General features: G+C 45.8%; 1 protein-coding gene and 1 long non-coding RNA gene across 2 annotated transcripts in view; one reads left to right on the forward strand and one right to left on the reverse strand.

The window, feature by feature from the left end:
* LOC309545009 overlaps positions 1-18,255 on the forward strand; it is a 338,928-nt gene that overhangs the window by 198,753 nt on the left and 121,920 nt on the right. The window lies entirely within an intron of this gene.
* LOC309545008 (uncharacterized protein) overlaps positions 1,164-18,255 on the reverse strand; it is a 95,274-nt gene continuing 78,182 nt past the window's right edge. Inside the window, exon 5 of the mRNA XM_082244081.1 lies at positions 1,164-1,576. Coding sequence (XP_082100207.1) covers positions 1,387-1,576 — 190 coding nt within the window. The 3' untranslated portion in view covers positions 1,164-1,386. The remainder of the gene's footprint in view (positions 1,577-18,255) is intronic.

Consider the following 18,255-nt stretch of genomic DNA (forward strand, 5'->3'; position numbering starts at 1 on the left):
AAGGGGGTCCTATTTTTAATACTAGGCCCTTCATAAAGTGACAACATCCATCAACTGACCATTGGACAGATGAAGCAGCAGTCATATGAGATGCTGCACTTGCCTTTCCGGTTCCCTTGCCTGTGAGCGTTGCGACGCAGGGGCGTGGAACCGGCGGCAAATTCAAAAATGGAAATACACCAAATGAGATGATACAAAGCTGTGATCGGATTACATTGTATCATCCCATTTCACCACAGGATTTCACCTGGTGACTTTTCCAGTGCCCTGCCTGTGCTTTTCCAGTGCTTTGTGCCTGGAAAATAGAGAACGACCATGGCGTCCAAAAAGCATTTTTTTGCGCAAAAGCGCTTTTAGACGAACTGGAAAACGGCGACAGTGAAACGGAGTTACTTAAAGTACTGAGCGATAGTGAATCGTGGGAAAATTTGTCATCAGGTATGGAAAATGACGAAAGCGATGTCTCTTTCTGGCACATCGCTTGTGGAATTTTGGAAGAATATCAAATGATTTTTCAGAATTTCCAACGGAGCGATGTGCCAGAAGGAGACATCAGAAACGTCGCTCTCGTCACTTTCCGTACCTGATGACGAATTTTCCCACCAATCGCTATCGCTCACTTCTTCAAGTAACTCAGTTTCGCTGTCGCTGTTTTCCAGTTCGTCTAAAAGCGTTTTTGCGCAAAAAGAACGCTTTTTGGACGCCATGGTCATTCTCTATTTTCCAGGCACAAAGCACTGGAAAAGCACAGGCAGGGCACTGGAAAAGTCACCAGGTGAAATCCTGTGGTGAAATGGGATGATACAGTGTAATCCAATCACAGCTTTGTATCATCTCATTTGGTGTATTTACATTTTTGAAATTGCCGCCAGTTCCAGCTCCCTGCGTCGCAACGCTCGCAGGGGAGGGAAGCGGAAGACAGGTGTCGGCATCGGCCGAGCACACAGCGGTAGGACAGCGGGCGGAAGGCGGGAGAGGTCGGCGGGGGGATCGCAGGGGAAGGTGTTTTTTAAAATGTAAAACAACAGATTTACGTGCAAAACAATGTACCGCTTTTAGCACAGAAATCTGGACATAATCAGACCGCCAGGGAGGTTAAGTCTTGACAAAATAAAAAAAAACTGGAAGTTGATTGGTTTAAATGCAGAGCTGCACCAGATTTTGCCCTTTCCAGTTTTCAACCCCAATGTGACCAAATAAACATAATTATGTATAAACAATTACATAATACACGACCCGCTTTACCCATAAACATGGTAAAAAGAGCAGCAGGCCCTGCAACCAATCAGAAATCCTTTTTTCCTGAGTTGACCACAGTCACTTGTTATGATTGGCTGCTGTTGGCTCTTGCAGTTTACAAGTCCTGATTGAAGAAGCCTGCTAGCTTCAGCTCCATTCATTTATCTTCTCTCCAAAGACTCCAATCTTCTCCAAAAAGCAGCGCAGATCCTCAGCCTCCAATCTGCATTTCATGGCCTTCTTTTGACAGATCCAGGGCAAGGGGGAAGCACAGGCCTGGCTCTCCAGGGCAGGTGAAGCCTTGACACAAGGTTCCCTTTGGGACGTGAAATCTTCCCTGCGAAAAAGAAAAGGGTCTTTATTTCCATAATTTCTATCATTGGAATGAATGATTTATATGTCTGGGCCTGAAGGCATGCAAACTGATGACTGAAAAAAAGTCTTTCTACTTATAATGGGAACAAGATGTGTGGCAGATAAGCATACAAAAAAAAAATGCCTCATTTGCTCTGCTACCTATAGAAGCAAGCCTACAGAGCTTAATGGCAAACCCAGCACTGGCGGGAGAGATGGGTCAAGCTTCTTCTGATGGATACCAATCCAACCAGATTGCCCAGGATCTCCAAGTCCAAACTCAGCAAGAACAGTCTTGAGAAACCCAAAACTCTTAAAGATCCAAACATTGCACCTTACTGTGCTGGGAGGCAGGGGCAGACTAGCAACTTTCGGCCCAGGGGGCAAGTACAAACCAGAGGCCCATGATGCAGCGACTCGACCTCTCTCACACTCTCCCTCTTCCCCTCTACCTCCTGACCCCCCATTCCAGGCTAAAGCCCTGCTCCAGTTACTCTCACCGGCTGAATTTGCGTTCCCAACCTGGCCAGCAGGGGGGCAATGGGGGGAGCTGGGACAGCTTTGTTGGGGCTGGCCAGGGGAGGAAAGTTTCCAGACACAGTTTACACCATCCATGCTGTGGTGGAGGCCTGAGCTCTGTCCTGGTCTTCAACCCGCACTCAGTAGGTCAGCGGTGGGGACTTTTTACTTCTCTTCACCAGTCCTTTAGACATGTCTGTGGCAGAAGTGGTGCAGCCTTTTTACAGGACATGAAAGCGGCCCGGGGGGCAATTTCCCTCCTGTCCCCTGGCCCAGTCCTCCCCTGCTGGGAGGGCAGGGCTCAGAGGAGAGTTCACTAGGATGGAGCCTTGAATACAAACAAGAATTGATAATGACATCAGAAGGTAATTTCACTTTAAAAAGCTGCAATAATGCTCTCCTTTCACATACAATGTTGCTTCCAAGTTCCACTGTGTAGTCTACATATGATTATTGGAAGGATTACTCACTGCACACTCAAATCCGGCCATATCCACGAACCTTCATGTTTTCGCAAACCAATCCAGAAACTTTTTTTTTCCTTCTGAATCATCGCCTGGAATCCATAAAAAAGGTCAATTTAGTGGAAACCCAACTGACAACATCTGCAGAATGCATCTGAAATAAGATCTATTTGGACTGATCCACATCATATTTGTACTTTAATTTTGACGAATTGAATTTTCCATTGCAGGCTTGAATTAGGTTGGTTGTTAAAGGGTGGGATGGAAAGTTATTTTTTCATTGCATCCAGAGAAATACTTTTCCTTATAATTTATAGAGGAAGACTCTTGACCCAATGAAGAAAAACCCATAAAGTGAATGGGAACCCACTCTTCCTGTATGGGTGTTGTAAGAACTGTACTTGGGTTTACAGTGGCTGTTAGGGATATCACTGGCTGGGTAGAGGTAGAAGAAGGAAAGGGGTCAGGCTACAATAATTTCTCTTCTAGTTTTTGAATAAGAAAAATGGTGCAAAACGCGAAACCATAAGGAAAGCCACCATTAAAAATCCTGGTGCTCCATGCAGCCTATTTAAAGCCCCCAAGTGTCTCCTCATGTACAGTACTTTGGAGGAGAAATTGGTGCCTCAAGCCAAAGGTTGTGACTTTATGGGCTAGTACAACAATGTTTGGTTTTTCTTGGTGATTCTTGTCAATCTCTTGAATAGATTGGACTAAGATTGGGACTGTGTCCCCTATTGAAGGCTATAAGGCACTACATGGATAGTAAGTACCTCTAGGTTACAGATATATGTAACACCAAACCATGTCAAAAATACTCACCATCATTACACATTATATACCCCAGCAGCAGTGCCCTAATTCCTGTGTGAATAAAAAGGACCAGAAGCAAGGCTTAGGAGTAGACCTTTCATTAGCAAGTATGTACCTAATTATGCGACCAATATGAAAAAATGTTTCAATTGGAAACATAATATATACTAAATCTATTATCTACCTACTATATCCACAGATATGGTGGACATAACTTCCTTGATAAAGGCAGCACGCCGAAACGCGTATGAAAACCAGGATACTCTCCCTATAGATCCCACGCAAAAACAAGAAGCATGGACAGATAGAGAGACATACCACTGTCACCATATCACCATGTCACAGAACTTCTTACTTGACTCACTATCACCTATGGGTCTATAACCCATACACCTATTGTATTTACTCTTCTTTTATATATATATATATATATATATATATATATATATATATATATATATTTGTATGTTGCACACTTTTTGAATAAATTGTATAAAACCAAACATCGTTGTACTAGCCCATAAAGTCCCAACCTTTGGCTTGAGGGACCAATTTCTCCTCCAAATACTTTCTCGGGATGATGGCTAAACCAAATTAAAAGTTTTTTTGGGAATCGCACCCCTACAACATGTACATGTACAGTACTTTATATTACCTATATATAGTACCTATATTGTAGGCTCTTGTGATTCCAGTTTTGTTAATTACCTGTCTTGAAGTTTGAAGTGCCGTCATCACCTACCATTGTCTTGAGGTTGGTTATGTGGATTGATCATTTGATATTGGTCCTAACCCTGTAACACAACAGACTCCCAGAAGCCTTTGAAGATCAACTCTACAAAAAACTTCAGACTATGTACACAGGGATGATGGGTCCAGATGTTCATCCAGCACCATCTTGGCCTGGTTGTAGGCTCTACTAGGTGGGGACTTTCCTAGGGAAGAATCAGACATGAGCAGATATTGGTAGATGAAGGGGCTATGCGAAAAGTGACTACTATATCCAAATTTATTTTAATGTGATGCTGAGCAAGAAAAACCCTAGAATGAGCACATAAGTATACAGAGACATGTGCAGGTTCTCTGTGCAATGATGTCCGACTCTCTGAAATTCTTTGAGCTAACTGTCTGGGCACCATGTCTGATACACTTGAGAGCATTTTTTTCCCATATAATTCCCTGGTTAGCCTTTTTATAAGGTAGATTACCAGGTCTTTCCTCAACCCTCCCCAATTGCTCAGGCTGGACACCAGCATTCACATGTGTATAACAAATATGTACATACTGTAACCTGGGGAATGTTAGCTCTTGTGATAGATGCATTTTGTAAAGTGAGTCCACTGCAGACAGGGACTATAGTTAAGGGCCTTGTAGCCCACTGTTATTATAAAAAGCCAAGCTGCTGCAAGCAAAGCCAACAGAATACTGGGATGTATAAAAAAGGGGATTTACTCCAGAAATAAAGAGATTATTCTTCCACTCTACAAGACTCTGGTCCGGCCACATCTGGAGTATGCTGTCCAGTTCTGGGCACCGGTCCTCAGGAAGGATGTGCTGGAACTGGAGAAAGTCCAGAGAAGGGCAATAAAAATAATTAGGGGAATGGAGGACATCGGCTATGAGGAAAGACTACAAGCACTGAACTTATTCTCTCTGGAGAAGAGACGATTGAGGGGGGATATGATATCAATGTACAAATACTGTACTGGCGATGACCCTAGAATAAGGAACAAACTTTTTAGAGAAAGGGAATACAATAAGACACAGGGCCACTCACTAAAATTAGAGGAAAGGCGGTTTAATTTTAAAATACATAAGGGGTTCTTTACTGTCAGAGCAGTAAGGATGTGGAATTCTCTTCCACAAGCAGTGGTATCAGCAGGGAGCATCGATAGTTTCAAAAAACTATTAGATGGGCACCTTAAAGACCACAACATACAGGGGTATACAATGTACGACATACAGGGGTATACAATGTACAACATACAGGGGTATACAATGTACAACATACAGGGGTATACAATGTACAACATACAGGGGTATACAATGTACTAACACACACACACACACATCATAGGTTGAACTGGATGGACTGATGTCTTTTTTCAACCTCACAAACTATGTAACAAAGTCTTTTTAATATAGGGTTTCCCAGGCAGAGGGTTTCAGCTTCACAAAAAATGAAAAATGCTGGCCCCTAAGTTCAGTCAACTTTATTTGCAGTACCTCACTGCCCTGGTCCACTTTTAGCCCCAAGCTGGAGGTTCTCCTGATACCCCAGGCGCTATCACTCCTCTGAGACTCTTAGATTCCTCTGGATCCCCTGGACTTTCTCCCAGTTGCCTCAGCTCTAGTCTCCCAGACTCGCGCAGTCTCCCAGACTCGCGCAGTCTCCCAGACTCGCGCAACTGGCCCAGTTCTCTTGTTCAAATGGCCTGGAACCTCTCCTACATGACGTGCCCTCTCTGGGGTATTGCCTTGGTCTCTAGACAGGAGCACACCTCCCTCCTGGCAGCAGCAACTGCACCTCCAACTCCACTTGCCTTGAGCTATGCTCAGATCTGCTTTGTTATGACCCTGAACTTCTGTGCACTCACATGATGCAAGAGTCAAGCAAAACCCAGACACTGGCTTGAAGGTTCCGTCTGGTCCAATTCTCTTTGGAATCTTCAAGCTCCCGGCCCCGATCCAGAATTCACCTCCGGTTGTCACTTTCATGCCCATTTACATAGTACCAGGGTCTCGCACTGTCACAATGCATACTAAAGTCAACTGGGACAAAAGCCAATTAACCTGCCAGCATGTCTTTGGAGTGTAGGAGAAACTCACATACACAAGAAAAGATGCAAACACCATGCAGACAATGTCCTGACCAAGATTCAAACCCATTTCTGCAAGGCATAAGTACTATTTACTAAGATTCTCGAAAGCGGGGACTCAGACACTAGGGATGATCGAACAGTTCGGGTCGACCATCGGTTCGACCTGAACATTGACTGTTCGAAATTTGGCCGAATTCCGAACTTTTTGCGGTAAAAGTTCGGAATTCGGCACCAGAACCGCCCAAAATGCAATGGGACAGGAACTGGGCTTTAAAAGCCTGTGATTGGACCAGAAATGTGAGTAAAAGCCAATTTAGGGGGCAGGAGTCTACTCCAATGTCATTTAGCAATTATTAGTGTGAGGAAAGGGATATCTAGTGTAGTTAGGGTACTATATACCACTATAGTTAGATTCAATAATCTAGTTTCTGTAGGGAAAGTGTTAAGTGTCAGGGTGACCGTAGTGTAGGGTGAACTGACTCTGCTATGCCAGGGTGACAGAACTCTTCCATGTCAGGGTGACCGCCAGAAGAAAAAGATAATTTTTCTTAGAATTTTTATTAGCGCAGGGATAGGGTTCCGCTCATTTCACACCTATATGTGTGTATGTGTATATATATGTGTGTGTGTATATATACCCCTATACAGAAGTTCAGATGTCATGCCTGCCTCCAAAGATGCCCAAAAAATGCCCAATAAACGCCTGAAACAAAAACGCCCAGGTGTGAAAGGCGCAGAATTCCATCCCCTCGCTAATAAAAATTCTAAGAAAAATTATCTTTTTTTGTGGTTCTGGACATGCTACAGAGCTGAAACTTCACAGGTACACTTTTTAGACCCTCCAGACACTAAATCCAAAGAAATCTCTTTTTTCTTTTTTCAATAATTTTTTCAATAAGTGGCTCTCTATCAAAAACAACAATTTTTAAGAACTTTTTTTGTGTGTGATTAATATTCCCTGGGGCATGACCCAGAACCCTAGGCACTTTAGGGGCATTTATTGGGTTTTAGGGCTTCAAAATGGTGTTTTTTGATTACCGAAGTTTGGGTCCCATTGATTTCAATTGGGTTCTGGAATCCAAACCGAACTTTTGGGAAATTCGGGTGTTCTGGCCGAACCAAACTTTTCAAAAGTTCGATCATCCCTATCAGACACATGGAAACTGACCTAATCATAGAGAACCAATTTGAACAATATGGATTTCTCAGGCTTTGCAAAGACTTTTGCGAGTGATCAGTGATTATTCCTAACCTAATAAGGATTGCGCAGTGTGGAAAACACCTTTGCAACCACAACGCTGTTCATAAGAGAACCCAAGAGGTAAGTCAGTGTTACTTTTCTTATTGTAGTAGATGTGCAGAGATGGGTTCTCTATCCTCAGTTGGAGAGCAACCACTGATATATAGAAGTGTAGGAGGACACAACAAAAAGTCAGGGGCAATGACCTCATTGATATGACTGCAGTAGATCAAAATGATTGTCTACTAAAGCCTAGTACACACTGGCCGAACGTCGGGCGACATTGGCCGGTTCAAAAAACTGGCCGATGTTCGGCCTGTGTGTATGGCAGCTGGTCCAACAGAAGCTGGTCGTTCAGCCGGCTTATGTGGGACGAGCATGCTGGAAAACCAGCAGCTAACCGACTCCCGAATAATGCTCTCAGCCAATGGCAGAGAGTGCTGATTGGATTGTTTTGGCAAGGATGTTCCTTTTTGAGATCAGAAAGAGAGACACCTATTAGCCATGTGTATGCACAGCCTATTGCACTCCAAACTGCAGGCTGTGTTTACTGAAATAAAGACAGACACAGTTTTTGTTTCATCCAGGTGTATTTACTCAGCACAACTTATAAAATCCAAGTAAAAGATATTAACACCAACATGTCAGAAAAAAATAAGAAAAATTCAAAAATAGAATAACGGAGTTGGAAAAAGGATGACCCCCCTTGTGTCAGTGTTTTGGTGAACCCCTCTCTGTAATTCCAGCCTTTAGTTTGTTGGGATTTGTCTCTACTAACTTTGCACATCTAGACTTTGCAATATATGGCTGCTGCAGAATGCATTAATTTCACTTACATTTGATGGTGGTCATTTGCGGACTGCAGTCTTCAAGTCCTTCCACAGATTTGCAATGGGGTTTAAGTCTGGGCTTTGACTAGGTCATGCAAAGACCCCCCCCCCCCCCAACCACTGTGCGCTCATTGTTGCTGTGTTCTCATTGTTGCTGTGTGCTTTGGCTCATTGTCATGTTGTAAGGTAAACCTTCTTCCTATTGACAACTTTCTGCTAGCAGAGGGCAGCAGATTTTCCTCAAGAATTTTATGGTATTTTGCCCCATTCATTTTTCCTTCTATCCTGACAAGTGCTCCAGACCCTGCTGCAGAGAAACACCCCCATAACAGGATATTACCATCCTCATAACAAGATATTAACACCCCCATAAAAGGGCATTACCCCCCTCCCCCTATAACAGGATATTACCCCCTCTATGCTTTACTGTAAGAATGGTTATTTGGATAGATTTCCGCCAGACATATTGTTTAGTGTTGAGGTCAAATCATTCAATTTTAGTCTCTTCTGACCATAACAACTTTTTCCATGTGCCATCAGTATCTTCGCGGTGTGTTTTGGCACAGCTCAGTGGTGACTACATGTAGCCATTTTTGAGAAGTGGCTTTTTTCTTGCACCCCTCCCCTCATACAAGCCACATTTGTGGAGAATTTGCGATATCGTTGTCACATGCACACAATTACCACTCTTTGTCAGAGTTGCTGTAGGCTTCTTTGTAGCCTCTCTGACCAGTTTCCTCCTGGCTGTTTCCTCCAGCCTGGAGCAATGTCCTGCTCCATGGAGGGTCTGTGTTGTACCAAATACCTTCTTAATAATAGACTTTAGTCCCAGCGATAGTGCCTTGCCACCCATCGTTAAATGTTTGTTTCAGTTGCACTACCAGGGATTAAAATGCTCCCGGAAAGCTCTTGTCATGCTGATCTAATCAAAACGACCACAGTTGATCACAGTTAAAAGTCAAATGGCTTTGTGTGCCATTGAGAAGGTGACCTACACCTGATTAAGTTTACAGGCCATTTTTAGGAGGGGTGATCCTTTTTCCAACTTAGTGATTCGTTTTTGTTTTTTTTTTTTTAATTTTATTCTGACATGTTGGTGTTATATCTTTCACTTGGATGTTAGAAAATACAGCTGGATAAAACAAAACCTGTGTCTGTCTTTATTTCAGTCTGCAAAGCAACAAAATGCGATTTTAAAGGGGGTGATTATTTTCTATACCCACTAATTCTTCCCAAAGGTGTTCTATCGGGTTGAGGCCAGGACTCTGTGCAGGCCAGTCAAATTCCTCCAACCCAAACTCGCTCATCCATGTCTTTATGGATCTTGCTTTGTGCACTGGTCCAAATTATTTGGTGGATGGGGGGGTTATGATGTGGTGTTGTTTTTCAGGGGTTAGGCTTGGCCCCTTAGTTCCAGTGAAGGGAACTCTTAAGGCGTCAGCATACCAAGACATTTTGGACAATTTCATGCTCCCAACTTTGTAGGAACAGTTTTCGGATGACCCCTTCCTGTTCCAACATGACTGCGCACCAGTGTACAAAGCAAGGTCCATAAAGACATGGATGAACGAGTTTGGACCCTGGGCTCCAGGTGAGACCAATAATCTCTTCTGAGAGCCCGCTGTGCAATGAACTTCCAGCACTTCCAGCAAAAAACACAGATACACTGTCAGGGACACAGTTGTACTGGCATTTCTGCCAGTACTAATCATGGACGATCCTGGCTCAATCGACACAGCCCTCTGCTGGCCCGTCAGGGAAATGGCCGTAGGAGAACTGGCAACATTGCCAGTAATAGCAATGGTCGTTCCTGCCTCAATTGACACTGCCCTCTGCTGGCCTATAAAAGGTGGCCATAGGAGCAGACTCATTGCTGGATTATCTCTCAGCTTCCTGTGCTTCCTGTTTCCTGTTTGGACTTCCTGTTGTGACCTGGCTTGTTTCTGAACCATCTGATCTCCTCCTGGTGTTTGACCCTCGGCTTGCCTCTCGGACTTTGCTCTTGCTACTACCTGCCTGTTTTCCCAGTGTATGACCCCGGCTTGCCTGAGGACTCTGTTTCTGCCTGCTCACCTGTGTATGACCCTGGCTCGTCCCTGTTCTGCTACTTACCTTGCTCTTGGACTGATCACCGGTGTTTGACCCTCGGCCCGGCTTTTACTACTCCTCTAGTTGCCTGCCTTACCCAGAGTTCCTGAAATCATCTGGTGCTCACCACAGACGACCTGTGCTACTTGGGACGCTTCACCTCCTGTACCACTTCCAGGGGTGACTCGCACTGAGCTGCAAGGGAAGCCCTCTCTGCACTTCGGCCTCCATCCAGACCGTGACATACACATACGCATATATATAAATAAAATGGTCTCATGCTGTCGAATGTAAATACCTCCATCCCTAATCAAATGCGAAAAAAAGGAGGGGTTTCCCTTATGTGGGACTTTGAGTGAGGTATTTACACTAAGTAACTCAAAGTTGTAAGATGGCAATGAATGGCAAATTTTATTAATACAGTCGTACAGAGTGTGGCAACAATGTAACAACAATGTTAAAATACAACAAAATGGGCATGTAACATGTGACATCAATAGTACAAATAAATAACATATGTTGAACTCATATACTTTAGGAACTCGACGCGTTTCGTGAGTCTTAGTAAGCTCACTCATCAGGAGTATATATGAGATAAAATGTATCTAGGAGTAAAGCAGTAAACAGCATGTTAGTATACATGATTGTATCAGTGAGTGTGATATTGCAACATCTGTATGTGCGAACCATAATAGGAGAATCACACTCACATGTAGCCCAAAGAGAGATGAATGGATTGATGCTCCCATGAGGCGGCGGTTGCCATGATTTAACCGGGAGCTGACAGGACTGGTAAAAACGGTGAACGCAGTGGGGAGCCAGGTGAGGAAACAGGAGTAATGCGGTAGAGTTTCTGCTTGGGCTGAAAATACATCAATATATATCTCTCTCAATAAAGTATAGAAGTAAAAATATAATAATAAATTATAAATATATTAAGGTAATTATAATTATATCACTGGGTAATGCCCAGAAAGTAAGAATATATTTCTATGTAAAAATCTGAGTAACTGATTATATGGATAATATGCAGCTCAGGCGCATGTTATATACAAAAGAATAGATTGGATCTTAGTGAATCTGTTGGAGTATGGCAATATGATGATTGGACAAGTAAAGTACTGTGTCACTTAGGTGATGAATGATGTAAGAATGTGTAGGTGTTTGGAAATGTGAAAGAAGGGAGGGGGTATGGGAACATGAGAAATAATGTGAGGACCAAAGAGAAAAAGCCAAATAGTGAAGGATAGTAGTTGAACAGAATGGGAATGGTGAGTCCACTCAAGGTGGATTCAGAGATGGAATGTTGGGGACAAAGGTGTAACAACTGCACCCGTGTCATCCAGTGGTAATAAGTCGGCCGAGGCCGACAACCACAGCCACAGATCAAAAACACCCGCCAATGCGTGCAGGCACCTAGCCGGCGTTCACACGTGGGGGGGGGGGGGGGGGACGCATGGTGCCGATATACAGAGTCTTTTCTCCCTGGCTGCCCCCTCCCCCATTAGGGGCGGGGCCACCTGTATATCGGCACCATGCGTCCCCCCCCCATGGCTAGGTGCCTGCACGCATTGGCGGGTGTTTTTGATCTGTGGCTGTGGTTGTCGGCCTCTGCCGACTCATTACCACTGGATGACACGGGTGCAGTTGTTACACCTTTGTCCCCAACACCACGACATGGTGCTCTAGGACTGCTATCATGTGTTTGCGCTGTGGGTACTCCCTCCCTAGTTTTCAACATGGTGTCCCATCTCATAAGGATCTTCTTTGTTCCTTCACTGTATCAGATGAAGCTTGTCTTCCGTTCCATCTCTGAATCCACCTTGAGTGGACTCACCATTCCCATTCTGTTCAACTACTATCCTTCACTATTTGGCTTTTTCTCTTTGGTCCTCACATTATTTCTCATGTTCCCATACCCCCTCCCTTCTTTCACATTTCCAAACACCTACACATTCTTACATCATTCATCACCTAAGTGACACAGTACTTTACTTGTCCAATCATCATATTGCCATACTCCAACAGATTCACTAAGATCCAATCTATTCTTTTGTATATAACATGCGCCTGGGCTGCATATTATCCATATAATCAGTTACTCAGATTTTTACATAGAAATATATTCTTACTTTCTGGGCATTACCCAGTGATATAATTATAATTATCTTAATATATTTATCATTTATTATTATATTTTTACTATATTTACTATATTTTCAAAGTATATTCTATACTTTATTGAGAGAGATATATATTGATGTATTTTCAGCCCATGCCTCATTATCAAGCAGAAACTCTACCGCATTACTCCTGTTTCCTCACCTGGCTCCCCACTGCGTTCACCGTTTTTACCAGTCCTGTCAGCTCCCGGTTAGATCATGGCAACCGCCGCCTCATGGGAGCATCAATCCATTCATCTCTCTTTGGGCTACATGTGAGTGTGATTCTCCTATTATGGTTCGCACATACAGATGTTGCAATATCACACTCACTGATACAATCATGTATACTAACATGCTGTTTACTGCTTTACTCCTAGATACATTTTATCTCATATATACTCCTGATGAGTGAGCTTACTAAGACTCACGAAACGCGTCGAGTTCCTAAAGTATATGAGTTCAACATATGTTAGTTATTTGTACTATTGATGTCACATGTTACATGCCCATTTTATTGTATTTTAACATTGTTGTTACATTGTTGCCACACTCTGTACGACTGTATTAATAAAATTTGCCATTCATTGCCATCTTACAACTTTGAGTTACTTAGTGTAAATACCTCACTCAAAGTCCCACATAAGGGCACCCCCTCCTTTTTTTCACATACGCATATACTTCCGTGAGGCCACATATATGTGTCATAAACAAGGTAAAAGTGAAAAAATGTAGCAGTGAACTAAACCTAAAGCTAAACCAAAAACCTGACTATAATACACCACGTACAAATAGAGGGAAGCTCGGATAAACAAGGCAGGATCAGGACTGGGAACAAGGAGATAAGAGATGCGGTAAGAGGATTCAAGGTACAGGACACATCATGCAGGATCAGGCAGGAAAGTTGCTCACAGGCAGAATACTGAGGGCTAGATGAACATTAAAGGAGGGATTATATACCTTCCCAGCAGCCAACATCAGATGGAACCTAATTACTGCAATCTGCTGGCTGCTAGGGGACACGCACTGGTGGCCACCAGAACTGCGACATTTGCTTCTTGGAATCACAGTGCCACTAGCAATGAATATTTAAACATAAAACCGCTGATAATCATAGCTGATCCTGTGTGGATGTATACATTTGAAATCCTCTGTAAATGCCACTCCTCGGGCTATGCCCCCTGACATGTTTTGCCCTACCCACCTGGGCTTAATCATAGGGACCCCGTGTCATATGACCCCTATGATTAAGCCCCCCCGTGGGCGGGGTGAAACATGTCAGGGGGTGTGGCCCGAGGAGTGGCATTGCCTGAGGCTTTCACATGTATACAACCACACCAGGATGGGCTATGGTGAGCAGCGGTTTTGTTTAAATATCCATTGCTTACTGGATGAGTTTTTCTTATGTTGGCATCCCTACTATCCTGAGTGCCAATGGGGCTCTACACCTCCGTCTGGAGAAGCACCACCAAGTACTAATGGCCTTACAGTGTCATAAGCAGGTAATCCAAGTCCTGAAAGTTCCTGACCTTGGAGAGTGGCCTCCGGACACTCTACTTGGCCTCAAAACTAGCAGTCTATGAGTGGCTCTTCAGGTAGGCATGTAGCACCCTCTAGTTTGCTTCTAGTGCTAGAGTAGACAAAACATAGTCTGGCTTAGGGCTAAGTCCTAAGGCCATGAAATATGGGTCAGTGTTTATTTGAGTTCAGGGCTGGATGACAGTGAACAGGTCTCTGGTGCCTCCCCCTGGTTCTGGAAAGTTGGTGAACGTTCTGGAAACTGGGGGGTGGAGGCTAGGAGGGTTGTTCTGCATACTGAGGGAAGCTTGGCCAATCCCCAAGCGGTGGGCCTGGCAGGGTGGTTGGACCAGCTCTAAAGTATGGATGAGCCATGCTGGCTGGGAGAGTCGGGTGGAAGATAGAGATGTAGTGCTGAGGCGAACCCCCAAGTCTGGTGGGGGGTGCTGTGCATCGGGTTAGGCAGCAAGAGCAAGGAGGACAGTGTGAGTACTTACAAGGGGAGGGACTGCCACACGTAGCTGGTCTCTCTGGAATAAAGTGGTGTGCCTAAATCTTTCTTAACCTTTCCCTAGGATATCTCTGGAGCAGTCGGGCAGACTGGTGAAGAGTCAGTCATATAGACTGGTGAAAAAGCAGCCAGGTGGGCTGGCATTTCCTGCAGCTGGTAGAGCTGGGACCAGTGTCTACAAGGGAGTTGGAGGTACTCCAGAATGCAGTTTACAACTCTTTGTGCTACTTTCCAAAGTAACTGAGAGTTCCTAGTCCTTAGGGGGCTGTTGTGTCTTTTCACTTAATGACTGTCAGTGTCCGGGAGTGAAGAACCAAATCTGAAGTTGCAGATAGGGAGGAAGTTGTCCCTGGTTTTTGTTGTTATCAAGTTTGGAATCCCATAATTCCTATTCCCTGTCCAAGTTATTACTAGAGTTGAGCGGACACCTGGATGTCCGTGTTCGGCGGGTTCGGCCGAACTTTAAAAAAAAGTCCGGGTCCGTGTCCCGGACTTTTGCCGAACTTTTCCCGGACACTGAACCCCATTGAAGTCAATGGGGACCCGAACTTTCAGGCACTAAAATGGCTCTAAAACACCAATGGAAAGGGCTAGAGTGCTGCAAATGGCAGCAAAACGTACTTAAGAGCATGGCAAGTGCTCTGCAAACAAATGTGGATAGGGAAATAACTTAAAACAACAAAAAAAAAAACAGAAAAATAAAACAATGTTCTTCATCTCTGAAGGACTAGGCCCATATGGAGTAGGAGGGAGGTTGAGGTGGTGGTGGATGTGGCGGTGTCATAGGCGTGCGCACAGGGTGTGCCAGATGTGCCTGGGCACACCCTAATCACCTAGGGCACATAGCATTATCGCTCTGTTTGCCAGTGAGGAGATGGGAAAGATCTCCCTCGGACCTGCTCTGCTCTATTTCACTTTGCCAGCAGGGAGAGTAATGTATTGGGGCCATGTACATGTAGGCAAACACATGCATGTGTATTTAAACTTTGGGGTGCACACCCTAATGCAATAGGCTGCGCACACCTATGGGCGGGGTAGGTGGAAGCGGCGGTGGAGGAGGACCAGGGCCGGATTAAGAGCATCATGGGCTTGGTGCTGAGGATTTTGAAGGGCCTTAAGGGCCGTGCCTTGGCACGCACCCAGAGGAGGAAGGGTGCAGCCATGCATGCCTAATTCAACATGGGATGCTGTCTCTGAAGCCCATAAACACATCCATGCATCGGCAACTGTCCCTCCTTGTCCGGCCTTCGTGCTGTGTGGGGAGGTTCTGAGGGAGCTGCCTGGGGAAGCGAGCATAGAAGCCAGACTTCTGTGTTTACAAGTGACAGAAGAGAGGTAACAGTGAATATGGCCAACCCGGGGCCTATATAAAGGTAGGGGCCTGGAGCTGCAGCTCCAATAGCCCCTACGTTAATCTGGCCCTGAGGAGAACGAGGTAGCCAACACTGCTTCTTTTCACACATTTTAAATGAGGGTACACCCCAAAAGAGTGAGAAAGAGGAAACATAGAACAATGGCTGGGTAAGGTCGGTATCCATCGCTATTCTGCACAAGGTACGGAAAAGTCCCGTGGGATCCATGCCTGGTTCATTTTAATGAACGTGAGCTTGTCCACATTGTCTCTGGACAGGCGGCTGCGCTTGTCTGTGATAACGCCCCCAGCCGTGCTAAATACCCGTTCAGATAATACACTGGCTGCAGGGCACGCCAGCACCTCCAAGGCGTAAAGGGCAAGCTCAGGCCATGTGCCCAACTTGGAGACCCAGAAGTTGAAGGGGGCAGACCCCTCATTCAGTACGTCTAGGCGTGTGCACACATACTGCTCCACCATGTTGGTAAAATGCTGCCTCCTGCTAAGACGTTCCATCTGAGCTGCTGGTGCTGCTGTTGTTGTGGTGTGCTGACAAAGCTTTTCCACATTTCGGCCATGCTAACCCTGCCTTCTGAGGTGCTGGCGGTGCCCTGGTTGCGTTGGTGACCTCTTCCTCCTCCTCCTCTGCCTTGTGCTTCCACTGTGGCCCCGCTGTCAGGTGGGAATGCCAGCAGCATTGCGTCTACCAGCGTGCGCTTGTACTCGCGCATCTTGCGATCGCGCTCCAGTGAGTGAATTAAGGACGGTACATTGTCCTTGTAACGGGGATCCAGCAGCGTGGCCACCCAGTAATCAGCACAAGTTAGAATGTGGGCAACTCGGCGGTCGTTGTGGAGACACTGCAGCATGTAATCGCTCATGTGTGCCAGGCTGCCCAGAGGCAACGAAAGGCTGTCCTTTGTGGGAGGTGTATCGTCTGTGTCCTCTGTATCCCCCCAGCCACGCACCAGTGATGGCCATGAGCTGGCCTGGGTGCCACCCTGCTGTGAACATGGTTCCATCTCCTCCTCCAGCTCCTCTTCCTCATCCTCCTCATCCTCCAGAACTGTGCCCCTGCTGGACAATTGTGTCCCTGGCGTTTGTGTGTGCAGGAACCCACCCTCGGAGCCCCTTGCGAATGACTGCCCTGAAAGCCTTGGAAATGTTACCTCTTCATCCTCCTCCTCCTCCTCATCCTGTGCCACATCCTCTTCCATCATCGCCCGAATTGTTTTTTCAAGGAGGCATAGAAGTGGGATAGTTAAGCTGAGAACGGCGTCATTGCCACTGGCCATGTTGGTGGAGTACTCAAAACAGCGCAACAAGGCACACAGGTCTCGCATGGAGGCCCAGTTATTGGTGGTGAAGTGGTGCTGTTCCGTAGAGCGACTCACGCGTGCGTGCTGCAGCTGAAACTCCACTATGGCGTGTGCAAGGTGGAGTTCCACCTTGTGGGCACGTCACATATGAGGCGGTGAGCGGGAAGGTCGAAGTTACGCTGCAGCGCTGACAGGCGAGCAGCAGCAGGGTGAGAACGCCGAAAGTGCGCACAGATGGCCCGCACTTTCTGCAGCAGCTCTGACATATCGGGGTAATTTTTAAGGAACCTCTGCACCACCAAATTCAGCACATGTGCCAGGCAAGGGATGTGCGTCAAACCGGCTAGGCCAAGAGCTGCTATGAGATTTTGCGCGTTATCGCACACCACCAGGCCGGGCTTGAGGCTCGCTGGCAGCAACCACTCATTTGTCTGCTGTTCCATGCTCCTCCACAACTCCTGCGCGGTGTGTGGTTTGTCCCCCAAATAGGCAAGTTGTAAAACTGCCTGCTGTTGTTTACCCCTGGCCGTGCTGAAGTTGGTGGTGAAGGTGTTACGCTGTGTGGATGAGGAGGCGGTAGAGGATGAGGAAGCGGAGTAGGAGGAGTTAGGAACAGGAGGCAAACTGAAGCGCCCTGCAATCCTCGGTGGTGGAAGGACATGCGCCAAATTGCTATCCGCATCAGGCCCATCCGCCACTGCATTTACCCAGTGTGCCGTTAGGGAGATATAACGCCCCTGACCGTGCTTACTGGTCCACGTATCGGTAATTAGGTGGACCTTGCCAGAGATGGCATTGCGCAGTGCACACCTGATTTTTTCCCCCACTTGGTTGTGCAGGGAAGGGATGGCTTGCCTGGAAAAGTAGTGGCGGCTGGGCACGACGTACTGTGGGACAGCCACCGACATAAGGTTTTTAAAACTGTGCGTCTCCACCAGACGGAATGACAGCATTTCAAAGGCCAAGAATTTTGAAATGCTGGCATTCAGGGCCAGGGATCGCGGGTGGGTAGGGGGGTACTTCCT

This window comes from Pelophylax lessonae (genome assembly GCF_965119305.1).
Source record: "Pelophylax lessonae genome assembly, chromosome: 1".
Lineage (NCBI taxonomy): Eukaryota > Metazoa > Chordata > Amphibia > Anura > Ranidae > Pelophylax > Pelophylax lessonae.